General features: G+C 40.2%; 1 protein-coding gene across 3 annotated transcripts in view; it reads left to right on the plus strand.

Moving 5' to 3' along the window:
- The first annotated feature begins 895 nt into the window (after positions 1–895).
- Positions 896–27,748, plus strand: part of agtpbp1 (ATP/GTP binding carboxypeptidase 1) — a 35,703-nt gene continuing 8,850 nt past the window's right edge. For 2 of the 3 annotated variants that reach the window (XM_066643925.1, XM_066643924.1), the window contains exons 1-26: positions 896–1,022; positions 1,924–1,985; positions 3,004–3,134; positions 8,449–8,516; positions 8,624–8,687; positions 9,103–9,249; positions 10,416–10,547; positions 11,751–11,844; positions 11,988–12,025; positions 12,411–12,619; positions 12,935–13,112; positions 13,509–13,609; positions 13,828–13,944; positions 14,283–14,797; positions 14,972–15,481; positions 17,689–17,772; positions 17,885–17,971; positions 18,218–18,366; positions 19,239–19,326; positions 19,532–19,676; positions 20,299–20,449; positions 20,723–20,903; positions 21,107–21,236; positions 22,225–22,356; positions 23,331–23,507; positions 26,948–27,111. In XM_066643925.1, the coding sequence (XP_066500022.1) occupies positions 1,954–1,985; positions 3,004–3,134; positions 8,449–8,516; positions 8,624–8,687; positions 9,103–9,249; positions 10,416–10,547; positions 11,751–11,844; positions 11,988–12,025; positions 12,411–12,619; positions 12,935–13,112; positions 13,509–13,609; positions 13,828–13,944; positions 14,283–14,797; positions 14,972–15,481; positions 17,689–17,772; positions 17,885–17,971; positions 18,218–18,366; positions 19,239–19,326; positions 19,532–19,676; positions 20,299–20,449; positions 20,723–20,903; positions 21,107–21,236; positions 22,225–22,356; positions 23,331–23,507; positions 26,948–27,111 (3,824 nt within the window). In that variant the 5' untranslated portion in view covers positions 896–1,022; positions 1,924–1,953. The remainder of the gene's footprint in view (positions 1,023–1,923; positions 1,986–3,003; positions 3,135–8,448; positions 8,517–8,623; positions 8,688–9,102; positions 9,250–10,415; positions 10,548–11,750; positions 11,845–11,987; positions 12,026–12,410; positions 12,620–12,934; positions 13,113–13,508; positions 13,610–13,827; positions 13,945–14,282; positions 14,798–14,971; positions 15,482–17,688; positions 17,773–17,884; positions 17,972–18,217; positions 18,367–19,238; positions 19,327–19,531; positions 19,677–20,298; positions 20,450–20,722; positions 20,904–21,106; positions 21,237–22,224; positions 22,357–23,330; positions 23,508–26,947; positions 27,112–27,748) is intronic. The other variant, XM_066643926.1, reaches the window with a different exon arrangement.

Below are 27,748 nucleotides of genomic sequence, written 5' to 3' on the forward strand. Positions count from 1 at the left end.
CTTAATACCCAAAACCAAGACGTACAGAAGTGATCCATCAGTGCAAAAATACAGCATTAATTCATGTTTCATTACGTTTTATTGTTGAATTATACAAGGGCTGCATGTTGGTGGAAAAGGTAGTGTCTTTGCCACACAATTCCAGGGTCTTTGGGTCCGGGGTTCCATCCTCGCTCAGTCAGTTTTTGAGGAATTTGGTGTCTTTTTTCATGGGTTTCCTCCAGGTGTGAAGGGGTTTGCTGTCACAACATAAAAACATATTGTTGCTGTTCAACTAAAAACATTTATCTGCCAAAATAGTGGCTTTACAGTAGAAGGAACAAAAAACAACACTTCTTAACTTTCAGTGGAAATCAGTGTAAAAATGGACTCATCCATTCACCATGACATTTTCACAGTGTGAAGGATAGCTGCTGTGTTCAAATGAGTTAAAACTATGTGTTAAAAAAAATGGAGATACTGTACATGTTTTTAATTGGACAACAACTGTTGGTAGGTCAAGTGTTTGTGGGAAATTGTCCAAAGATGTGAGGGTGTGAGTGAAGGGGTGAATGTTGGCTTGTGTCCAGTGAGTCCAGGAAGGCCCTGGACCTACTTTAACTCAGATCAGGATCCAGATGACGCGGTTACAAAAAATGAATGAATAACACAAAAGGAAGCACAATGGTGCTACAATAAACAGCTACAAACCTCCTGGGTCTCGGGTTCAATCCTTGTCTCCCGGGTCACTCTTTGTGAGGAGTTTGATGTTTTCTCTGTGTGTGGGATTGAGTTTTTTCTCCAAGTGCTTCAGTTTCCTCCCAAACCAAACACACAGGTTGTACAAAGCTGTCTGCAGTTGTGGGTGAGTCGAAGTATAGGCTCACAAACACGAGAATCGAAACATTTGTGGAGTCGACTCCCGGCCCTAACAGATGGATTGCCTTGAAATAATAACAACAGGGCGTTGCAAGCAGCTGCTTGAGATAACAGAGGGAAAGGGCCGTTGCACTGAAATGGAGAAGCGTTTTAATGCCTTACAGGTCGGTATATACGCCTCTGTTGTTATACTTTATTCCAAGCTTTTAATGATTGTTGCCTCAGTGTTATATTTTCGGGCTAGTTTGTTAGCAACTGGCTAAAGCAGGTGCAAATGACACATAGAGTTAGCTTCGTTTTCGACAGCTTCTTAGAGCAAATTTTCGTTCCACCTTAAGTGGTGCAGCAGTTACGTTTATGCGCCTTGGGCACCGTGAGCGTCTGAAAGTAACCTGCACTATTTAAGGTGGAACGTAGAATTCCGGTAAGAAGCTGAAGAAAAGGAAGCCAACTTATGGCTTGACATAGCAACCAGCTTTTATGACTATGACAGCAGTCGGGATAAATTAAAAAGCGCTGGAATTGTTTAGTTTGTCGAAGTTATTGCTGTATTTTTTTAATCTATTACTCAGATTTTGTGTTCAAACTGCCTGACACGGCTATCCTTGCCTTATTACACGAGCTATCTATATAACAAGAGGATTGTCTGATTTACTTTAATATCATTAACATATATTTTTGCCTGCACTTTATAAAATTACCTTTAGTAACATCAAGAAATCTTTACAACCAAGGTCGGATAGTTTTGTATGATTTTTTGCATCATATACGATACACTATGGCTGTGTCTCAAATGTCTCCATGCTCCCTATGAAGTGCACTATTAGTCGCCATGTAACCATGGTTACTGTTCCCAAACAGTTCACTAATTGTTAGGTGGCGATAAAAGGTGAATATGATGCCCTCTTGGGCCGTGAAAACCATTATTTAATAACCCACATTATGCACTGCATAGTAGGGACGGAAGCTGTTCGAGATATAGCACATAATTCTGAATTATATAAGATAGACGTTTTTGTAACAAGCTATAACATGTTTTGTTTGGTCATATTTTGTCTTTTGCAGTGTGAATGATTTCTGTGTGGGTGGTGAGACATGAATAAAACCAAAATGACTACAGAAAAAGGGTTGGTGACCACTTACATACACAGTACAGATAATTACTAGGCTATTTAAACACAAAAGACCCATATCCTTTATTATGTATGTACTTTATTATTGTCCCCTGAGGTGAACTTAGGAGGATTCCTCAGTTAGAGCATGAAAAAAAAGCCACAATTCTTTATAAGACCATTGTATGAGCTCTCTATATCACTTGCAATTCAACAGGCTGTTTCTTTAAAACAGTTTATATGTAAATGATCTATCTTATGATTGGCCACCCAGATTGTAAACATACATAGGTTAAGATGTAAAATATCCCATGCCATTCCATTAGAGTTTCACATAGGTCCCACACCACTCGTTTCCTACCTGCAACCACAACGTTCCTATAATCATCTGCCTTTGGCCATTTAAATCCCTACCCCGTACCAGTAGGGTTGCTGTGCCCATTTATGATATGATCAGCAACCAAGTACACCAAACGCCAAAGCCTACTCATTGGGCCTGGCCCCTGTGTATTCACCTCAACCACTGCATTGCTAGCTCTTCACAGGGGTTATCACCTCTCCTCCTCAGTGTTTTGCTGAATTACGCCCCCAACACGTCCAGAAGGCTCAACACTGAAGTCTGGTGTCCCAGACCAACCCTGCTGACTAATCCACACTGGTGACTAAGGCCTAGCCCCACTGGCACCGTTAATGCATGCTCAATGTCATCAGTTTTATGTGGTCTTAACATTCGATCAACTAACTGCACTATCACAAACAGTAAATCCACACTGGCCTCTCAGGTGCCAAAGGCTGTATTGTGTTTCATTCATAGAGTCCAGGCTGAACAACGTGTTCTTGAGCTGTTGGCTCAATAGACATCTGAAAGTTTCATTAATTTGCATTAATTTTTCTCATAGTGAAAGCCAGCTTAAGCCTGTATTATATAATGTAGGAATTATGGTGGCCACAGAAATGTGATAGCTTTTGTGACAATTAATTAGTTATAAATCATGAAGCTTTCCTTACCTGTTATTGTTGTGTATCTGTGCAGTATTCCCAGCAGTTCCCGGGTGCTGATGTTGCTGGGACAGCTGGAGAGGTTGAATGGAGAGGCTGTGGTCACTGACACTGAGGCTATCAGACAGGTCACAGGCAAAATCCTGCACCTCATTCAGACTCAAGGTGAGACCCACACCTCACAAAACACATTCCAGGTACAGAGAGTTTTATGACTGGGGGACATTGGTTATTTACAAATGCTGGACATAACTTGGCCCACTAAATACTCTGCAGATTTTATGTGAAAACGTGTTTGTATAATTCTTAATTTTACCATTGTTTTGGTCAGACACCAGGTGTTTATTGCATTCTGTTTAAAGTACAATGTAAATGTAAGCATTGTGTTGAACATCTTGTATTCTGTTCATCTCTCTCTCTTTGCTGTGTTTTGCAACGTTGGACTTAAAATAACTAACAAACGGCACCCAAGGCTATATTTGGCACTTTGTCCTTGAAGTATGTTATGTCTTAGAACAGCACAAAAACATCAATTAATAAACACCTTAGTTTAGACTGATCCTTAAAGCCTATACCAGATGATGCTCATGGGGATACATTAGACCTCTGTCTATCTCCAGTTCTCTCTCTGACACACACACACACACACACACACACAATCCTAAATAAAAGTAACAAAGAGCATGAAGATATTTAATTTGTGCTTTTCTGACATCACTTTGATTTAGCATTGGTCTGGTCTGCAACCAAATCTGCTGAGCTCTGATAGGTCAGGCTAACTTTAAATTCATCTCTTTCATCAAGATTTCATTGCTTGTTAGCTACATCATTTTAGACAATCAACTTTTCTTGGTCGAGCTTGAAGAAAATTGTGCTCCACTCTTGCATTAAAAACCATAAAAACACTCTTTTGTTCTGTATAGAGTCCATTTTGACATATTTACATTTAATAAGCATATATCAGTTGTTTAACTCAAATTTACTCTAATTAAACTGCAGCTGCTCAAAAGGCCCATTGGCCACCTTCTCCAGCCAAGACCCCTACTGGGATCAGTTAAGACGTCCAGCTGATGATGACCCAGCTAACTGTAACTGTATATGTTTCATAACCCCCATGGCTTCACTGTCTGTGGACAGAAGACCAACCCCCGCCTCATCTTCCCACCCCCAAAACTGCAGGGTGGAGGATTTAGAAATGTTCCATATGCCTATATACTTTCCTCCCTTGCCCTCTTAATACTTTGACCTCTTTTTCTCAGTAACCATCTCCTCTCTTGTTCTGTCACACACACTCCGCTCTGTCCGGCATGTCCGTCATTACTGTGACCTGTCAACATAGCTGCAAAAATTAGTACAGTGGGCGGGGCTGCGGCCAGAGGAAAGGTTTTTGAGTTCCAGTTTTGTGAGCATTAATCTGGTGGGCTTCGGTGGGTAAAAGCTAGAGATGGACTACAGCAGAAATAGAAGGATGGACAAACAAAACTGGCTTCCTTCCAGCCCCGGTAAGCTCAGAGACCGTGGGTTTCAGAATAATATACACCTCATTGCTGCAGGAAATGGACATTAACCATGTTACTGTACCATGCATCTGTTTGACTTTGAAAGAAATCAATAGCTCTGCTATGTAATGCTTGGCTGCTCTTATTGACTGCATGTAAAAGGATTGTTTTTTAAGACCATACATACATTGTTATGCGGGTAATGTAATGTTGTTTGGGTTTGCATCTGAATTAGTCCCACATGTTATATGTGAAGCACAGCATTTAACAGGCTGAATGTTCTCTGCTTGCTTATCAATACGTATATCTTCTGGATCTTCCCAAAAATCTAGTTTTCTATCATTGATATTTCTGGCTTTGTTTACCCTGAAAGTTATATCAGTTGTTTTTTTAGACACAGCATAGACATTGAAATTTGCAAGTGGTAAAATGCAATTTGCATGGTCAGTCTAGAGTCACAATAACTTGCATAGCCATATTTGTAGTCACAGTAATAAGGTGTGAGTTCACTGAGGACAGGAAGTCAAGAAGCTCCAATCCAGAATTCTGAAAATACACTTAAAATCTGATCCAACTGGTCACCACTTAAAAAAGCCTTTGTGTACTGGCAACTAAATGTTTTGTCTAGTTGTACACAATCCCAGACAAAACAGCCACCTTTATTTGAGCTTAGTTAACTTTACTGCCTTCTGAAACGTGATAACATTTTCAGATTATTTTTCAGATATTGCAGATGTTTGAAAACTGTGCAAAGTTCACTTCACTATTGCAAGACTATTAGTAAACTACTACTAATAAGGCAAATTACTTCCTTACATTGCAAATTACAACACAAATATATAATGGAAAATATATGTATATCATGGTAACATGTTTGCATTTAGTGCTGGTAATTTTGTGCCTGGGAAGGTCGCGTGTAGGGTAAGTGCAGGTCAGGGAGGATTGAATGGTCTCCAGAAACAGCTCACGTTCTTGTGTTCTCGGTATTTCAATTGCACAGCATGTTTTTATTTATGTCTTCAAATCAGCAGCTTAGGCTTGTAACATGTTCATATCTATCTATCTCTCGCTCTCTCTCTCTCTCTCTCTCTCTCAGTATATGTATATACACTGTCACTTACTATTAATCAATATATATTATTTAGTTTTGTCTAAGTTTTGTCTAGTTTGTCTTATTCTCTTTATCTCTCTCTTGCTAATTTTCACTCATTTTTTACTGACTCCTTTTTAACATCTTTTTTTTTTTTTTTTTTTTTTACATCTTTCTCATTAGCTATGTCTCTGTCTTCTCTTTCCCTCTTTTAGGTTTACCTTTATTGCTGTTTCTCTCTTTTTTATTTCTCTATTTCCTAAGTCTCTGAAGTTTGAATTAATGAATGTTACGCCTCTCTGTGGTGGGCATCTTGATTGCATTTAATCTAGACGTTCAGTAGTCTGTATGTTTTCTTTATAGTGTTCCCTTTTTGATATTTCTGAAGTTGTTTTGAAGCTGCGCACTGTTATGGAGATTCTGTTGTGGTGTTGTGTCTGTGGAGATGTGATGAAATGGAGTATGTTTCCATTGTGGTCCTCATACTATTTATAGTTCTTGTCATCGCTTGCTTGCAATGTCAACAAACTCAAATCAAAAGGACACATGGCTAACATCTAGTTTATTCTTAATACACTCAAGGGAAGGTCTAGTTATGTCAATAAAATAATTCCTCAGGCACGTGTAAAAGTGGTTACTTAAAATGCTGCTTCAGAGTCATTGACTAAATTGCAGTAAAACTTCATAGTTCATCCAGCATCTGTCAGTATAAAAGCTAAAATGGGTTAGGGCCTATTCTTCTCATTTTATAGATACTCAGATATACATAAAATCTTTAATGTTCTTTAGTGAGCAACAGATAATCAGGAGGGTCATGTTTCAGTATCAAAAAAAGAAAGAAACATGCATTTAAAAAAAATTATTATAATTGTCAACAATACAAATCAGTACTTGTTGTGGCTACTGTATGTTTTAATAAGTTTTTAAAATCTAATATTTTTGCATATCTCCAAAGTTCATTCAGTGAAGTCGGTTGTATTTCCTGTACATACAAAAAATCTCAAATATATTCACTGATATTGGGACCTCGTTTGTGGGCAGTCTATTGTTTAGCGAATGCTAGATAAAAAGATGCCTTATTTTTGTTTATATTCTTTTCTCTCTAATGGATCTTTGGCACCTTCATTCAGACTTCATACCGTTTAGTTGGTTTTTCGCAAAGAAGCACGGACAGGCACCTGTTGTTGTGGGGCTTGATGTTATTGCACTAACTCTCAAGTATTAAATATATAATTACTGTTTATTTGTTACAGGAATTTTTTTAGTGGTCTACTTGGTCTTTCCATATCAGCTGTTAGGAGTCTCTTGGAGAAGCCATTAACTTAATACCAATTTGGAATATGAAACGTAAATAAATGAAAACAGTCTTTAGCAATGTTTATCTAATGGAAAGCTATTTAGCATTGCTGTTCTTCTTATCCCACTTGTCTGTTATAACCCTCTTCATACTTTGCTCTAACCTTGTTCGGAGGACATTTTGTTTTGTGCTGTTTTAAGCACTAATGTCCAAAATGAAATGCATGACTTGAAAATTGTTTACTTGTTCCATTGGCTTGTGGCTAGCAAAAAAAATGTCACCCCCCTCTGGTCTTAGAACTCACTCTAGAATGGCTCATATGATTGAGAAAGGCTTTGCAAGCATGTCAGTGAACTCTTGGGTTTCAAAGACAGTTCCCTAAGCACATTTCTTGAATGAAACTCAAACTACAAACTGAAATGTTCAACATTAAAAGAAAGTGACAGCCAGAAAAACGATACATTTAAGAGCAAATGTTAATATTTTATGCAAAACAAATTTGCCCAATTTTCTCTTTATCCTATAACCTGTAATTAGGTATCTGAGGTTAGCTTCTTTAGTTGTGCACTAAAGCTACAAGGTGGATGTAGCTAACAAGTAACAGGAGCCACATTAATGAACATCACCATGTTCCAGTAGCATTGTTATCTCAAGCCGTGTCGAGTTGTTAAGCAGTATCAAATAGACCTGCTCCTGTTGTGTCTGACACTGTGGCCTTGTTTACACTTGGCATTAACAACTAATCACTGTGATCAGGAGTGGAAGGTGATCTGATCATCATCCCCTCAACATACTGGAGGTTTGCACTTGTAGTTTCTGATTATAGAGTTTTATTGGAAGCAATTTTTATCTAAAAGGAATTAAGTAAATTAAATTACATGACTCAAAGAGGCTGAAGACAAGCACATGCTTCCTCTGTGAAGCCCACCCCTGTTTGTTTTCAAATGGTTACAAGTGCAACATTGTTGGACACCTTAAAACGCGTTGCCCAGTTCTGCAATGATAGTTAACAGATGTCCAAATTGGCTTGCACTATGCCAAGTGATGAGGGCAGAAGTAGTTTTGAAAACATTTATTTGGTCTTTACTACGTTACACAAGAGCTCATCTGTGCAGTTATGCTGGGCCATCATTTTCATATTTGCTCCTAGACATTTCTATATGAAATGAAATACATAAGTCTTGCAGTCTCACATTGCAGTTAAATTGTTGGATTAATCCCTGGCACAATTTTTATTTTGTGGTCCAAGTGTCAATCATCGATCTACCCATGCTCATATTAGGCCTGTCCTAGATACTGCTTTCATACCCTAGCATGATTACATGATTTCAGGACCTGTTTAAGACATTTATAGTCTACATTTGTCCAGTCAAATCCTTACTGGACTCTGTATTTGGCCTCAGTTTCTAAATTAATTGTGTTATTACAAAAACAATTAAGTTAATATGCATTAACATTGAATATTTATCTTGTAACTTATTTGTTAAACTTCCAGGGTGTATTTTCTCCCTGTTTTTACCTACTCTCCCAGCTTTTTAACAATTGGATCAGTTATTTCTGATCATAGCTGTTATTTCCCTGCTGTCGTTTCAGAGAAGACCCGTAAAGAGATCATGACTAAAGGCTCCAGTGGGATGGAGGTCATTCTGTCTTCTCTAGAGGTAAACTCCTCGCCCTAAGAAAAGACTCTGACATGACTTTGTCTTTCTTTGATTCATTGTCGGTACAGGCTCGTGTTGTAACGCTTAACTCATGTAATCTCTTACAGAACACACGGGACTTGCACACAATCCTAAACATCCTGTGTATTTTGAATGAGCTGCTGACAGTGGGTGAGTACAGTGAGACAGTTTTATCTCTTGTCTATGAATGACTTTGTTGTCTGCATGTGGTGTGTTTTTTGAAGCATGCGGATATATTTACTTCAAATTTTCACGTTGTGTTTGACTTCATTCTAATCTCTATGAAGTGCAATGAAAAGTGATGTGGCTGACAGTAAGTAAGAAAGAAAGGTGAATTCTGTTCTGGGTTTAGTTTGGTTTCTTAGCTTTTCATAAGTGTGCACAGAACCTTGCAATGACTTTTAAGTAAGTTTTACTTGGAAATGTAAGATATCTCAACAGCAGTGAGATATAGGATGATGAAAGAATATATTACAGCTGTAAAAAAAAACCTTCACATATTGTAAAATAAGATAAGAAAAAACACACAAGTCACGTCTGTGGTGTGTTGTGTTTGGGACTGTAGGTGGGGGTCGCAGGATTGGAGTGTTTGTGTCTAAAGGAGGAACAGCCGTTCTCCTGCAGTTACTTGTCCACTCTGGCAGAGAACCCACTCCCAGTGAAGAGCTCATGCTGCAGTTACACTCTCTAGTGGCCAAAGTTGGACCTAAAGGTATAAGAGCTAGATGTCAACATGTGCTTCACTGTGCTACTCACCAACCAGACAGACACAGACAGACAGACAGACAGACACAGACAGACAGACAGACACACACACACACACACACACACACAGACAGACAGACAGACACACACAGACAGACACACAGACACACAGACAGACAGACACAGACACACAGACAGACACACACACAGACAGACACACACACAGACAGACACACACACAGACAGACACACACACACAGACAGACACACACACACACACACACACAGACAGACAGACACACAGACACAGACACAGACACACACACACAGACACAGACACACACACACAGACACACACAGACACACACACACACACAGACAGACACACACACACACACACACAGACACACACACACACTGACAGACACACTGACAGACACAGACACAGACACACACAGACAGACACAGACACACACAGACAGACACACACACACACAGACAGACACACACACACACAGACAGACACACACACACACTGACAGACACACACACACACTGACAGACACACACACACACACACACAGACACACACACACACAGACACACACACAGACACACACACAGACACAGACACAGACACACACACAGACACAGACACACACACAGACACAGACAGACACACACACACACACACACACAGACAGACACACACACACACACACAGACACAGACAGACACACACACACAGACAGACACACACACACAGACACAGACAAAGACACACACACAGACAGACAGACACACACAGACACACAGACACACAGACACACACACAGACAGACAGACACACAGACAGACAGACACACACACAGACAGACAGACACACACACACACATACATACATACATACATTATTGATCCCCAGGGGAAATTTACTCTTAGCCCTGATATACCAGTGTCTTCTTTTTAACTGACAAGTGGCTTTTCTTAGTTCTCAAGAGCCCATGTTATTGATAGTGGTACTTTGAGGTTTTTTTATATATATATATATATATGACTCTCAAAATGTTTTACTTCTGTTTTTAAAGTGAGCTTATACCTAAAAAACTCTATACTGTAACAATAAATTGTTGTTGTTGTGGTTATTATCCTAATTATATTGTCACATTTTAGACAGGAAGTTTGGAATAAAAGCGCGCCTGAATGGGGCTCTGAATGTGACTGTGAATCTACTGAAGCAAAATCTGCAGAACCACAAACTCCTGCTGCCGTGTTTGCAGGTGCTCCGTGTCTACTCCAGCAACTGTGAGTGCAAGAATTAAATCAGAGAGTTTGATAACACATGCAACATTATTTTAGTTACTGACATAAGTATGAATTAAAATGAAAATAGCAGCTTAATTTGCTTTAAAACTGACAATTTTATTAAACTCAAATGTAGAGGTACCGTTATTCTTGTAAATGTGATCGAAGTCGAACTCGAATTCATCCGACACTATAAACCTCCGTAATGCAGCTACGTAGCCGAGTATAATCTGAGCCACCGAGTTAAGCAAGTCAAGCTAATGTTAACTAAGGCTCTTGAACACCTTTCGTTGGTGTCCTTACATGCCCATATTGTTGGAAAAGCGCCAGTGAAATGAGCTACAGATAACGGAGTGAGCGGATGGTCCTTTCCAAAGTGCCCGTTTAAAGTTGACAAATTTAGTCCATTTTCTGGATATTTTGGGATCTTTGGGTCATTTGTTCACAGATGTCCCACTGTACATTGAATGATTGCAGCCAAAAACAACACACCTTTTCATCATTTTGCATTAAATAAAGTGCAGCTTCTAGAGTTGTTGTCCACCATCTACGTCACAGGCAAGACGCCTATTAGAGTTTCCGAACACCGTTGGGGGGAGGGGGGGCAACAGTCTTTTAAACCTTATTCCTTGAATTAGTAAGAAATAACATGTTTTCTGACTATCAATAAACACAAAATTAGGAACTCAAATTCCACTGTATTTATTTGTTTGACACTTTCACAGAGCTGGAGCTTAGCCTTAAATAGGAGATTGCGAGTTCTGTGTGTCTTACCCTCTTGATGGCCCCGCACCTCCCCATCATTCAGCACAATGCAAGCCAGTGTGGGCATTTGTAAGCTTACCTTGTAGAATAGGGCATTTAGTATTCTGTTCCTAGCATGTTGGAGGAGAACAAGTGGAATGGGTGGTAACTATATTGGCCAGAAAATAACAAAACTAAAAATGTAAATTAGGGACTTAAATTTGATGTACTTTCGAATGTTTCATAAAATTCATAATAATGTTATGGGTATTGCATTTGATCAAAAATGCATTTGGCATAAAACCATGCCATATATTTCCAATAATGTAGTAAAGATTTACATTATTTGTAAACATTTTTTTACATTACTTAATGTTTCTAAACGATTAAAACTGAATTGTAAATGTTACTGGTTTCTAATTTTTTTTCTGGGTTATTTTCCTGGGTTTGTTTTTATAGCTGTAAATGCTGTTTCACTGGGAAAGAGTGGAGTTGTAGAGCTACTGTTCAGAGTCATTGGACCCTACAGCAAAAAGAACACCACTCTGCTGAAGTATGTATTGACTTATATAATAATGTGATTGGTAAAAATATAAAATATAAAAAAACAAGCCAGATACTATAGTGTTTTCATTATTGTTAATACTATGCAGCACTCAAAAGCTGGATTTATTTATGACCTTGCTTTGTTTGCAGGGTGGCCCTTGATACATTGGCAGCATTGCTGAAATCAAGTAAGACCATGATGTATTGACTGTTAATATAGAATATCTTAAAGGTATTGTGTAGATAAGGCATTCATTTATGGGATATGAATAAATGAGTGTAGTTACTAACTAATGTTTTTGCTAACTATGTTTATTACATGGATATTCTATTGTTATGAATTGTAATTTATACATTTTGCCTGTCTTGTTTATTTGAGATAAATGTGTAATTTGACTTCTTGATAGATTTGTGTAGGATGTAAAAGACAACTTTTGAGATTTGGCATTGGTTTAAACTCCATGTATTGATTGTATTCTTGAATTTATAAGCTAATGATCTGTTACATGTGAGCGTCATGATTATGAAAATCACAGTATCGCTTAGGCCTTCGTTTTTCTACTCTTTTTATAGAGATGAATGCCCGGCGGGCAGTGGACAGGGCATATGTGCCCTCTTTGCTTGCCATCTTTCAGGACTGGCACCGTAATGACACCCGCCACAGACACATGTTGATCCGCAAGAGCATTCTGGGATGCATCAAAAACATCACCAATATTAAACTGGGCAGAAAAGCTTTTATTGATGCAGATGGAATGAAAATTCTCTACAGCACCTCGACAGTAAGAAATTGCAGCATTCCTTTCAATATTATGTACTGTATTTAAATCCATTTTAACAATATTCTGAATGGGAAACAAAGTAATGTCATTCTTCATCGTATGTTAGCTGCCCTTTTTAGAAAAACAGACAATACACACAAATTTGACACGGCTTTGTCTGTTCTGGTAGAAATATTTGCCCATTGAATTTTATTTTAATGTAGTATTTATTTAATATAATAACACAGATCATCAAAGAAAAGAGGGAAATGTTCTCAAATGCCATTAAAATAAATGTCTATCACAGATTACACTGTTTTTTTTTTTGTTGAGCAGGAGTGTCTTCCTGTTCGGACACTGGATCCTTTAGTAAACACCTCAAGTCTGATAATGAGAAAATGCTTCCCAAAGAACCGCTTGCCTCTGCCCACCATTAAGTGTGTCTTTCATTACCCGCTACCACACGTTCCAGCTAGTGGACCAGTGGCTCAACTCTACAGCCAGCCACCAGGAGGTAGTCAGTTCTACTAGTTTGATTTGACTTTTTCATTAAAATGTTGCTACGTAAAGTTCCTTATAATAAAGCTTTATATGTATGGAGTATGTGCTGTTTATATAAAGAATCTAGAAACATTGAAGCTAATGAATTGAATATCTTCGTGAAACAAAAACCAACACGTTTACATATAGTTGTCTATTCAGTGTTAACACTTTTTAAGTTAGGCATAGTGTAGACAGCCTAATACAACAGAGGTTTGATACATAAACGTAAGTCCTAAAGACACAAAATAACCAAAATTTGGGTCATAAATCCACACAAAATAGACCCCAGGAGGCAAACGAAACACTATAAATATTTTGACCCTGGCCAAATAGCTGTGTGTGATAGGTCTTTTCTTTAATGTTTCAGTGGATGATGTTGTAGATGAAAGTGACGACAACGAGGACACAGAGGTTGACACTGAAAATGATACTGAGAATGAGGAAGATGAGAAGGACTATAAAGGACAGGTGATTTCTTCTCTAATACAGCAGCACCTGCAGTTACAGTTCAAAGGACACTTGATCTTGCTTGTATTGATCAAACTATAACTCTGCTGATTGCTGTTTTTATTAACACCAAATGTTTCTGTCACTAAGAATTTCACCACTAAATAAAAGTATTTTAATGACAAAATATAGCAAAAATATTTAAAAAAAAAAAATAAAAGCTGTATTATTTTCTACAGAACGATGACATCGAGACAGATCTCAACAAACTGAGACCCAGGCAGGTCTTATCACGGCCATTTGAAGAACTGAGAGTTTATGAGCGCTTTTTTAAGGAATTCTCAGAAGATTTTCAGGTAAATGCTTTGTTGTCCATTTGTATTGTCCCCATACATATTTGCCATATCGAAATGATGAGTATTTAATGTGCTCATTATTTACTTTTCATGCAACATACTGATGATTTAAATATTCACTCAGTCTTAAAACCAACTAGTTATAGCTATGTCCTCAACCAGAAAAAGGTTCCCAAAGGCATCACATAAAATTACGTTAATTTTTAAAGAAACACTAACATTGGGATTCTTGCCCAAGGACTCTTGTGGGTATAGTGTTGACCCCAGTCTGCAGTCAGTGTGAAGGCCAGCTGCTATAGTTCTGACTAAAATTAGTGTGTTTTTTTTTTTTGGTACAGGAATATGATTTTGAGAGCAGTAGACCTACATCTCATTCTGCTGCTAATGCCCCCAAGCCCCACCGATCTATCATCATCCCCACAGCTCAACCCACTGCCGGACCTTGGGCTGAAAATCCCAGGAACCAAGCCCTGCAGCCAATTAAAGATGAACCACCCCAGATAAAAGACACTCCAGTAAGCCTGGACAGTATCTCCGTCTCCAAAGCCCCAGAGAGTAAACTAGAGCTGGAGCTGGTGCAGGGTTTGAGTCAGCTGCTTATGGATGGTCCTGAGTCCGTGAATGGAGGCTGCGGGATTGGGGGGTCTCAGGAGGATGGTGTGGAGCAGGCGGTGTTGGAGGTGCCAGACACAGCCGCCCTTCTGCCTCTGCATGATCCTGACATGTACCTGGAGATGGTGAAGGGAACCCACTCTGTGCCTGGCTACACTGAGGTGGCCTACCCAGATTACTTTGGCCATGTGGCGCCTAACTTCAGGGAGCCTATGTTAGAGAGAGTTTATGGAGTGCAGAGGTGAGTAAACAACAGCATACATTCATTCATGTTAAGCATATTGAGTTTGTGCTGCTTTCACCATTCCAGAGCATTTAGCATCTTGTTATTTGGGGAGGCCTAAGATGTTACATTGGGACTGACTGAGAAAAATATAGTTTAAAAAAATTGTCCTGTGTAATTTTTGTTCTTCAGTGTTTGTCAGAAGACCAAAAGCAAAGAAAGACAAGGCAAAACAAGGAAAGGCAGGCCAGGCAGAGGCAAAACAAGGAAAGGCAGGCTAGACAAAGGCAACACAAGGAAAGGCAGGCCAGGCAAAGGCAAAACAAGGAAAGGCAGGCCAGGCAAAGGCAAAACAAGGAAAGGCAGGCCAGGCAAAGGCAAAACAAGGAAAGGCAGGCCAGGCAAAGGCAAAACAAGGAAAGGCAGGCCAGGCAAAGGCAAAACAAGGAAAGGCAGTCCAGGCAAAGGCAAAACAAGGAAAGGCAGGCCAGGCAAAGGCAAAACAAGGAAAGGCAGGCCAGGCAAAGGCAAAACAAGGAAAGGCAGGCCAGGCAAAGGCAAAACAAGGAAAGGCAGGCCAGGCAAAGGCAAAACAAGGAAAGGCAGGCCAGGCAAAGGCAAAACAAGGAAAGGCAGGCCAGGCAAAGGCAAAACAAGGAAAGGCAGGCCAGGCAAAGGCAAGCCAGGGCCAGGAAAGTCAAGGTAAGGCAATTCAACTTATTTATATAGCAAACTTCATACACAAAGGCAAGTCAAAGTGCACATATATTAAATATATTTTGCTTAAGTAGAATAAAATTTGTAGCATCATGTGATTTGGGGTGTTCTCCCTGTGTCCGCGTGGGTTTCCTCCCACAGTGCAAAAACACACGTTGGTAGGTGGATTGGCATCTCAAGAGTGTCCATAGGTGTGTGTGCGCGAGTGTGTGTATTTCCCTGTGAAAAACTGGCGCCCCCTCCAGGGTGTATTCCCGCCTTGCACCCAATGATTCCAGGTAGGCTCTGGACCCACCACAACCCTGAACTGGATAAGCGCTTACAGATAATGAATGAATGAATGTGATTTGGGGAGTTCTAGCTAAGATGTGGAATTAGGACGGACTAAACTAGGTTTAAAAAGTAGGAAACCAAAAACACCCTGCGTAATTTATGATTTTCAGTATTTGGCAGAAGGGCCAGAGCAAGGAAAAGCCAGGCCAAACAAAGAAAGGCAAGGCAAGGAAAAAAGTTAGTAATATAACACATTTCATACACAAAGACTATACAAGAGAATAAAGACAGTGTTTTAGTTAAATTAAAATAGAAAAAAGTCTATAAAGACTTGATTAAGATTAACGCTGGTATGTGGCCTGAAACCTGACTGAAAACTGCCAAAGCAGCTACTGGATCTTAAATTATTTAGCTGATCGAACACAACATTTTTATTGACTTTACCTAAGAAAAGGAGGTTTGAAATGAGTTTGTTCAGCACAGATACATCCACATTCTGTTATAAGAAGTGCTTGAACACTGTGGTTTTCTGGGAGCATGTGAAGAAACCTGAATTGAGGGAACCGTTTGCACTTTTTGCCTTTTTTTCTTTGAGAAAACTTTCCTGGTAATGGGTCAAGCAAGTCGACAGTGAGGAACTGAGTGTAGGAGTTATTAATATATTCTTTTAACGTATTATAGTTTGGTCTTTGTGTCATTGTTATGTTCAGATGCTACTAGATCTTAAATGAACACAGGAGCAGTACTAAGATGTCTTGCTGACTTCAATCAGGTCTAGTGTGTGATCTTGATTGTAGGTGGGCCCATTTATATGCCCATATATGGAGATGGTGAAAGCAAATTGTAGTGTTTTGAAAGCATTTTGGAGTCTGTAAGGAGTTAGCCAACTGCGTTTAAGGTTTAACTTTCTGTTCAATCCAAGGAACTCCCCTAGTGTTACGTATGCACTGGTGTTTCTCTTTAAAAAAGACTAACTACTCTACTACTTTTCCATGGTGTTTATTGCCCATGTGCTTTGTCTGGTGGGGCTTGAATAGCCCTTTTTTTTAGTGAAAAACTGGCAGTGAATGAGGTACAGAACTCAGTCCCGGCACATACAAGGTTCTCCACCTGCTCTGAGAAGCCTATATCGGGTGACAGTCAGGAGTGAAGTTAAGCTTATGTTCAGTTCTGGTGAATCTGGGAAATGCTGAGGGCGCTGGGCTGTGGGGAGTACAGGCTGGACCCTCCTTGTCTATGTGCATTTGCTCAACATGGTTGTTTGTCATGGAGAAGTGAAATCAACCACTCTACTTGCAACTAGGGCTGGACAATAATTCAGTATCAATATATATCACAATATAAAATGTTTCAACAACTGATGATCTTCACATTTCCAATTTTTCACACCTTTTCAGTATTTCATTATACGTCTTTTACAGCATCTGTCACTGACTGATATTAATTACAGGGCACTGTTGTCAGTTCAGTGCACTCAATTTTAAATTTAGTTTAAAAACATAAATTGTTTGAGAAAGTCATTAGGTTTATGTTTCATGGTGATGTCATGTTTCTTGTTTGTTTTTGAACGTTTTTCAGGCGATTTAATAACGGTGATATCGTTATCAGAATTATATCGTATCGACCGGGATTAAGAAATATATTGTGATATAAATCTTGGCCGTATCGTCCAGCCCTACCTGCAACCAAAATCTCAAAACTTAACCTGAGGGATGAGCATGGTAGGCAGTTGCGCTGAGGCTGCATTTGAGCAGGGGGAGTTTCCTCATTCCCTCTTGGAGTTGCTTTCCCGTTGCTAAAGCTGGGTCATGGCACTACTGTTACATGCATGCGCCTGGGTTTTTATTTATGTGCAAGCTTTGGAACTATATAAACACTAAAAGGTGTGTATATATCTTTTTTTTTTTTTTCCCCAAAAGGACAAAGATTTTCCAGGACATTGAGAGGCTCATTCACCCTGCTGATATAGTGGACAAACTTGTATATGACCTTGACATGCAGAGGTCAGTTAATACTTTAAATAATAATTGACATTTTATGTGTCGAAAAAGAATTAGCACCGTATATTCACTGTCTTAAGAAAGCCAAAAGACTCTTGTTTTTGTTTTTTTTAAGGTGCCCGGTTATAGATGATGGAGATTGCCTCAAGTTCAACTCGCAGTTTGAATCTGGCAACCTACGGAAAGCTATTCAAGTCAGAAAGTAAGAATGATTAGTTAATCATACCTTCAGTTTATGTTAATTACATTTGTGTGTCATAATGATATTTGTATTTGAAAGAAATGGCATGGCCAAGGATTAATAATCTGAAGTATTTTACATGTCACCGTTTATTAATAAAAAAAACCTGTGCACCAATAAAATTGATTAGAATTAAACTGTATATACTGTAAAAATAGCATGAACTATTCTTTTTCACTCTGTGGTATTATTTAATCTCTTTTGTAGGTTCGAGTATGACTTGGTGCTGAACTCAGACATCAACAGTAATCACTATCACCAGTGGTTCTACTTTGAAGTAAGCAGTATGCGTGTGGGAGTGCCCTATCGTTTCAACATCATCAACTGTGAGAAATCCAACAGCCAGTTCAACTATGGTAAGCCACTGAACAAATGACATTAAGCTGGGGTTATACTGCATGATTTCTAGATGTAACCCCTGTTCTCAGTCAAGCTGCCTCTATTCTGGCTGGCTCTAGACTGCAGATTAGTCTAGTGTGTGTCTATACGGTCTGTATGTTGCCTTCTAATCACCTCTAACTCCCTCTGAAGTCTGTACATCCACGCTAATGCCATCTGTCCATATGCAACCTCACCTGAAGAGTTTTTGTCCTTTTTTGTTTTTATTTTTTTTGTGTGTCAGTGCAAATGGTGGAGTGGACATTAACTGCAGCGAGCTATTGAACTTCCATGTTTTGTTTCCAACATAAAATGTGTTTGGGGGTTATTCTGTTCAACAGAAATTTGAATTTGGTTCATATATTATCAATCACTGGTCATTTCTGAGTGATACACATTTTTAAAATCAGAACAAATTAATGTAGTACAAATGTACTGTACCCAAGTCTTTCAAGCACATCTTAGCACTTAGTACTTTTTTGGGAAAATAAAACATAGTTTATTGCTTTACAGCAAATGTAGTCAGCCAAGATGCTTAGCCTATGTTGGGTGTTCCCCCAATTTTGCTCCTGTTTGTCTTGGCTGATAGTGAAACATTGTGTACATTATTTTTAGATGCAAAGCACCTTGTGGACTTAGCTGGACATGTATGCACTCACATTTATCAAAATGTTCCATAAGCAGTGCTTTAAGAGCCTTGCATCAGTGACAATCTGACCCTTGCTAGCAAGAGGATCACTAAAAAACATGAAATTATGGATTTTAACAAACCTGTTAATATGCTTTTCCAACTGGTTTTCAAGAACCTCATCAGTGTGTATAGATACACATGTGTGCCCTCTTGTGGCAGGCATGCAGGTGCTGATGTACTCTGTTCAGGATGCCATCAGTGGAAGCCCTCGTTGGGTTCGTACTGGATATGACATCTGCTACTACAAGTAAGTGCTGAATTTTGCTTAAAAAAATGAAATCTTAAAGTGGATACAGTCCTTTTAAATATTTATGCAGCTATCGGCATCAGCCCAGAACAGAAAGTGCATCTCTAGTGATTCATAGTACGCAAGGTTGTAACATAAGGATGGCATTAGCTAAATTCTGCCTGTTGTTGTGTGTTAATGCTGCTATTTACTCTTTTCCTCATAGGAACCATTTTTCACGAAGCTCCATTGCAGCTGGTGGTCAAAAGGGCAAATCCTACTACACCATGACTTTTACTGTGACCTTCCGGCACAAGGATGACGTCTGTTACTTCGCCTACCATTATCCATACACCTACTCTACTCTGAAGGTATTACCTCCAGTTTTTTACGCTTTTAGACAGTTTTTGACACAGAATGTATCAAGATATACATATTTTCTATTGAACTGATTCTGTTAAAAATCATTCATTCATTCATTATCTGTAACCCGGTGCGGTGGGTCCAGAGCCTACCTGGAATCATTGGGCGCAAGGCGGGAATACACCCTGGAGGGGGCGCTAGTCCTTCACAGGGCAACACAGACACACACACATTCGCTCACACACTCACACCTACTGACACTTTTGAGTCGCCAATCCACCTACCAACGTGTGTTTTTGGACTGTGGGGGGAAACCGGAGCACCCAGAGGAAACCCACGCAGACAGAGAGAACACACCACACTCCTCACAGACAGTCACCCGGAGGAAACCCACGCAGACACAGGGAGAACACACCACACTCCTCACAGACAGTCACCCGGAGCGGGAATCGAACCCACAACCTCCAGGCCCCTGGAGCTGTGTGTGACTGCGCCCTTGTTAAAAATCATTGAAAATAAATAATGACAAACAAACACCCCAGGATGTACCCTACTTTAACAAGAAAGTGTAGTGTGTGCTATTTTTTAGGGCTATGGTTGATGTAATGTTTGTGTGATTGTGTGTCTTAGATGCACCTCCAGAAGCTGAGTGGTTTGCGCACTCCTCAGATCTACTATAGACAGGATCAACTGTGTGAGACACTGGGAGGAAACGGCTGCCCTCTGCTGACTATCACCGCCATGCCAGAGTCCACCAGCAATGACCACATCTGCCAGTTCAGTACGTCTCTGAGTCCTGCTCGCGCAGATGCATTTTTGCTATTTAGTTCAGAATTTTCACAGCATGACTCTACTATTTTTAACATTTCAGATTAAATAAATATTTGTACCCTTTGCATGAAACTTTACAAATTCACAAATCTTTTAAATTACCGCTTAAAGCATTTGTCCTGAAAGGTACAAAAACAACCAGCTGTTCCCATCATACTGACCACAAATGAATAAACACATCTGCCATAGAACTTATCCCTGGGTTTTTTTCCGTTCTTTTTAGGAAACCGGCCGGTGGTGTTCCTGTCAGCAAGAGTTCACCCAGGAGAGACCAACGCCAGCTGGGTGATGAAGGGCACTCTGGAGTTCCTCATGAGCTCCAGCCCTCTGGCACAGAGCCTGAGAGAGAGCTACATCTTCAAAGTCGTCCCCATGCTCAACCCAGACGGAGTCATCAACGGCAAGTATGTCCACACACACACACACGTAAAGAGCCAACAAGACACAGACAGACACACCCAATCACAGTTGGTTAGAATTCTCTCTCTTTTTACAAAGATGTTTTGGTCAGTTCCTATATTTGTTCTAATCATATTTGTTATTATTTAATCATTATTTTGTTATGTATTTGTTTCTTTCTCTCATGACCCCCACCACCTCTCTGTAGTCACAGGTGTTCTCTGAGTGGTGAGGATTTGAACAGACAGTGGTTGATCCCCAGTGTAGAATTGCACCCCACCATCTACCACACCAAGAGTCTGCTGCAGTACCTCACTGCGATAGGAAGAACTCCACTGGTGAGATACTGTTTATGCCTGATTTTTTTTTTTTTTTCTTGTTTTATGTTCTCGCACTATGTGGACCTTGATCGTTTCACACAATGTAGGCGTTCAGACAAACATTTCAAGTTTTGGGCACTTGCTAACCAGCAAAGACAGTAGTTTGCTTCTGTTAAGGCCTTTTCACACCGAGTTCGGTATTTATGCAAGAAAAAAACACGTCATTTTGAAAACCAACACACGTATATTAACAGTGTCCTTCACAGTCAGAGTCTGAAGCTGATGGGCATCGACGCTGCATCAGAGTTTGAATTAGAACCTGTTTATTTTCTGCTTTTGAAGGATGAATGCGTTAATCGGACGACCAATCAGAGCGCCGTTGTCATGGTTACAGACCAAACAAACGAGCAGGATGGCAGTGGCGGTACAGCTCGTCTTGTCCGTAGCAGAACACGAAAACTTAAAACATAACCAACGCGCCGAGAGCTAAAAGGTGGAGGTTAAAAGAAAATATAATTCCTTTTAATGAGAAGAGCAACAAGCAGAGCCTCAAACTCCCCCAGTGACCTTCGGAAACACTGCTGAGCTCCCCGTGTTGTTCTGGAGACTGGGGCAGATTCAGCTTGGCGTTTAGTTGCAGTGTTTATAGTAAAATGACAAATTCATCATTGTTGTTACTCAATAAATCTACTTCTTCCTCCTCTTCCAGCGTCTTCCCCTGGTTTCAGAGCGCTGAGGGAAAAAACACACCAGATGTGGTGTGAAGGTTCCACTGCGTTAAAAATTGCATCTGTTTTTTACGTGCAAAAAAACTTACTTGGTGTGGAAAATTCTTTTGTCCTAACAGAACTTCTCATATGAACTCCTCTGATGATTTGTAAGAAGGAAACATTGTTTTCATACTACATGTATGTTAGAGGGTTTAAGTGTGTGCATCCGTTACGTGTCCGTATGTTGCTGTACGTTAACACCGTATATATCCTGCTTATTAATTATCTGTGTGTAGGTTTTCTGTGATTACCATGGTCATTCACGCAAGAAGAATGTGTTCATGTATGGGTGCAGCATAAAGGAGACAGTGTGGCAGACCAGCGTCAACACTAGCTCCTGTGACCTGCAGGAGGACCTGGGCTACAGGGTAAAACACAAGCACACAAACACATTCACACACAAAACCTCTCATAATGACAAAACATAGAGTATAGAGATCCAAACAGGTACTACATTAAAGGCTAAACACCACTTAATGGACCTCCTTGAATATTTCACATTATTTTAGTTACTGACATATATAAGTATGAATTAAAATGAAAATAGCAGCTTAATTTGCTTTAAAACCCCCGAAAATCCCGAGCTCGCTACGGAAATTCTTGAACGCAACTGTGACGTCACTGGTGGACAACAGCTGAACAACGCCACGGTAAAACACTGTTATGACTGACTGTTATGACAGTATCTAGCTAGCTAAATAACCAACATTATTCATGACAATAGCCTAGCAATAAGCTAAAGTCAAATTTAGAGGTACCGTTATTCTTGTAAATGTGATCGAAGTCGAACCCGAATTCATCCGACACTATAAACCTCCGTAATGCAGCTACGTAGCCGAGTATAATCTGAGCCACCGAGTTTAGCGAGTCAAGCTAACGTTAACTAACACCAACTAAAACAGGCGAAGTGAGTGTCCTTACCCTGTTTACCTCCATGTTACAGAGGCTCTTGAACACCTTTCGTTGGTGTCCTTACATGCCCATATTGTTGGAAAAGCGTTAAATTAAGTGCAGCTTCTAGAGTTGTTGTCCACCATCTACGTCACAGGCGAGACGCCTATTAGAGTTTCCGAACACCTTTTGGGGGGGGGACCAACGGTCTTTTAAACCTTATTCCTTGAATTAGTAAGAAATAACATGTTTTCTGACTATCAATAAACACAAGTTAGGAACTCAAATTCCACTGTATTTATTTGTTTGACACTTTCATAGAGCTGGTGCTTAGCCTTTTAAAGGAAAAGGCTTTTCACTGTTTCAGTAGGAACAGTGATTATTAGGACATTATTAGGACCACTGGAAAGGTACTGTTTTTAAGTGGATGTGATTTCTTGGTGTTTGTTAGACTTTGCCGAAGCTGCTGTCTCAGTTGGCACCTGCCTTCAGCCTGGCCAGCTGCAGCTTTGTGGTGGAACGCTCTAAAGAGTCCACGGCTCGTGTGGTAGTGTGGAGGGAAATCGGCGTCCAGCGCAGCTACACCATGGAAAGCACGCTTTGTGGCTGTGACCAGGGCAAATACAAGGTACAAGTTAGTGTTTGTTGAAAACATTTCATCAACATTACATGCCAGAAGTGTTGTTTTTGTTGTTTTGTCCAAATGAAACTCCAATAAAAATATTCAGAGGAGTGACACACACATATCTGGGCCCATATTTATGATATTTGTCAAAGTAATAATGCTAGTTTGGAATAATTTCTGCCTGGTGGAAACAGACAGCTGGTCTAAGATCTTGACAGATACAAACCCACTTATATATGTGTTCCTAATATGAATATATGGCAATGCACCTAATATATATTACATATCCATATATATCATAGTGTTGCTGCCCAGTTAAAAAAATGTATCTCACAAAATAGTAACTTTACAGGAGAAGGGATATACCTCCTTAACATTCAATGGAAGTCAATGTAAAAAGATTTTTATTCCAAGATGTTTTGGAGCATTTCTATTGGTGCAACACAGCTCCAGGGTCGTGGGGTTGTGGGTTCGGGTCCCATTCAGGGTGACTGTCTGTGAAGAGCTTGCTGTGTTCTCCCTGTGTCTGCGTGGGTTTCCTCTGGGTGACTGTCTGTGAGGAGTGTGGTGTGTTCTCCCTGTGTCTGCGTGGGTTTCCTCCGGGTGACTGTCTGTGAGGAGTGTGGTGTGTTCTCCCTGTGTCTGCGTGGGTTTCCTCCGGGTGACTGTCTGTGAGAAGCTTAGTGTGTTCTCCCTGTGTCTGCGTGGGTTTGCTCCGGGTGCTTCAGGCCAAAAACGCGGATTGGCAATGCAAATGTGTCCATATGTGTGAGTGTCTGTCGCCATGTGAAGGATTGGCGTTCCCTCCAGGGTGTGTTTCCGCCTTGTGTCCAATGTTTCCTGGTAGGCTCCGGACCCAACACGAGCCTGAACTTGGTAAACGCTTGCAGATGATGGATGAATGCATGAATTAGTTCTATTGGTTTATTAATAATTTATTCATTATTCATACATGGGCTGTGAGAATCATGGGATTAGAATTATTGTGTTAGTTTTTGTTCTTGTTCTGTTGTTATACCACACTGAAAAGTCTTGAAAGGTCAGTGTATGTTCAAACTAATGACTGATGTGCGTCATTTACAAATCGGTACCTAAACCTTTGAGGCAGAAACACTGGATAATGATAATAAACTCTTTTAGTGTAGAAAAACTTTAGTACTGTTCATAATTCTGCGTAAATTTTCTAAAAAGACATTTACAGCCCTAAGTAAATTTAATACTGCGCCTTTTAGAGCTGATATACATATACCAGTGCCTTGAGACCTATCTACTCAAAATTGCTTCCTGGTGCTGGGTTTCAGTTCATGGAAATTTATGTGGCTACTATTATATTTGCCCTGTATGAAATAGGTTTCTGTTAGGAATATTCTCCATGGCCCTAATTTCCGATGTCCATAAGGCTAGTCCAGGATTTGTGATGAATTTCATATGTGCTTTGGACACTGGGGTCAGAAGGAAGAGGAAAACGAAGGATAGCAAACCAGGAGTGGAGAGAAAGAAAAGGAAAGATGTTCTCCACTAGATGGGGCCGAAGGAGAGTAAATGAAGGCGACTATGATGATGCTGTTGAAATCCCTGGTGTGTAAAGCGGTGACTCATTCTCGGTGTTTCTCTCGACAGGGCACATAATGGCTCCCCAAGAGAGAGTAAAGCAACATGGCTGAAGCATTGGCTTTCTAGAGTGATTGTATATTTTCTCTCTATGACGCTTTCCTCGCACTGTAGAGGTTTGACCGTAGGTCTCAGGGGGACGGGCATTGCGCAAATTGCACACAAACCCCTGGAGGAAGCAAGGGTCAAGTGCTTCAGATCAAAGCACGCAGCCCTTCTGCTGCCTGTTAGTTCATCCTTTCCTCCAGCAATTTGAACCAACGTATGGTCCTCAAGTGGATTTCAGTAACTGCCACATGTTCCAGATGACCATAATTTTCCAGGTTTCAGCATACAGAATGAAACTGGTCATTTTACCCTGTTGTTTCGTCCAAAAAAAAAAAAAAAGATTTTTTATGATCAAAGGTTTTATTGTATTTATAAAACAAGGAACAGTGTTATAGTCCAATAAATTGTTTGGAAAATGATTTAAATAATATTCCCCATGATTTTTTTTACTTTCTAGGAAAAGAAATATAGAAAGATTAGAAGAAAAGAGAAAATAAGATTTAAAAAAGGGGGGGGGGCAATTGAACATCCATCCATCCATTCATTATCTGTAACTCTTATCCAGTTCAGGGTCACGGTGGGTCCAGAGCCTACCTGGAGTCATTGGGCGCAAGGCAGGAATACACCCTGGAGGGGGTGCCAGTCCTTCACAGGGCAACACACACACACACACATTCACTCACACACTCACACCTACGGACACTTTTGAGTCGCCAATCCACCTACCAACGTGTGTTTTTGGACCGTGGGAGGAAACCAGAGCACCCGGAGGAAACCCACACAGACACAGGGAGAACACACCACACTCCTCACAGTCACCCGGAGGAAACCCACACAGACACAGAGAGAACACACCACACTCCTCACAGACAGTCACCCGAAGGAAACCCATGCAGACACAGAGAGAACACACCACACTCCTCACAGACAGTCACCCGGAGGAAACCCACACAGACACAGAGAGAACACACCACACTCCTCACAGACAGTCACCCGAAGGAAACCCATGCAGACACAGAGAGAACACACCACACTCCTCACAGACAGTCACCCGGAGGAAACCCACGCAGACACAGAGAGAACACACCACACTCCTCACAGACAGTCACCCGAAGGAAACCCACGCAGACACAGGTCCCTGGAGCTGTGTGACTGAGACACTACCTGCTGCGCCACCGTGCTGCCTGCAATTTAACATTTTGTAAAATAATTTCTTATCAAAGTCTGTACTTACTTAGGTCATGTTTATTCAGTCAAGCAGTTGTACTTCCTGGATTTGTTGTTTTATATTAAGAAAGTTTGCTTGAAGAGTATAAGGAAAGTTTAGAAGTGTACCATAGTTGGGCTGAAAAACCTGCAAATACTAATCTGTGCTGGTTAAGTGTATAACTTATCATTGCAAAGGCACAGCCATGGATCATATTTATAACAAAGCCTATTAACCACATTTGCCCTCGTTTTTAAAAACCTTTGTGGCTATTGCTGAAAGATTAACTGTATTTATATCACAATTTTAATGAGGATTTGCCGTTTTTAATACATCCTACATTATCTTATGATGACCTGATTAAAAGTTTTAGACACTATGCTCAGTTTTCAGTTCTCAAGCCTGAAAATAATGCATGTGCTTAATTTATGAAAATATTCACATTTGAGTCACACTATTGCAGTTAAATATTTCCCCTTTTACATCGCGTGACTGTTGCACCCCAAATGGTTCCGTACAATGTGGTTACAGCATGAGTATTAGATTGTTTTATTGGTTTGTGTGTGTGTGTTTGTAGGGTCTCCAGATCGGCACGAGGGAGCTGGAGGAGATGGGATCTCAGTTCTGTGTGGCTCTGCTCAGACTCAGGCGTCTCACCTCTCCCCTAGAGCTTCGCAACCACCACACACACCTGCTGGACATGGAGAGTGACCTGATAGAAACACGCTGCAATGTCACCTGGTATATACACACAAATGCACACACATGTTGTTTTTTTTAATACCAGACATGAGGTCATGCTGATGTCTCTCACATGGGGCATTATGCCAAAAAATAAAGTAAAAGATCACAGTCCATGCGGCCATTGGTGCCAAACAACAAAAAGCAGACTCTCTAATAAACTCGGAGCCTGAAGCAGAAATAGAATGAATGTTGATGTACAAACTGTTAGATCTTTAATTGGAAAAAAAACAACACACACACACACACACAAACATTACATCAGCCCTGTCATGCTTTTGCCACTGAGTGGTAAAGAGCTAGGTTGGAAAACATTGAGCCCAGGTGAGAGTCTTATATTTGAAACCCACACAAACATTGCTGCAGTTTTTAAAGCAGTAAATGATTAAGACGGCGCATTCTTTAACTCCATTATTACATTTTCTTACTTTGAACCACCTAACCATTTCTAGTTCCAGTTTGGAGCCCTGCTGTTGCCTCAGCTCTGCATCTGTAGCCTTCTTATGCGAGTAATTGTGGCTAATCATTTTCAAATCATCCCTTTAAAAATGGCCAATATTATTTATAGTTCCCTGGTTTGGTTGGAGGGTGGCACGGTGGCGCAGCAGGTAGTGTCGCAGTCACACAGGGTTCGATT

The sequence above is a fragment of the Hoplias malabaricus genome, chromosome 14 (genome assembly GCF_029633855.1).
Source record: "Hoplias malabaricus isolate fHopMal1 chromosome 14, fHopMal1.hap1, whole genome shotgun sequence".
In the NCBI taxonomy this organism is placed as follows: domain Eukaryota; kingdom Metazoa; phylum Chordata; class Actinopteri; order Characiformes; family Erythrinidae; genus Hoplias; species Hoplias malabaricus.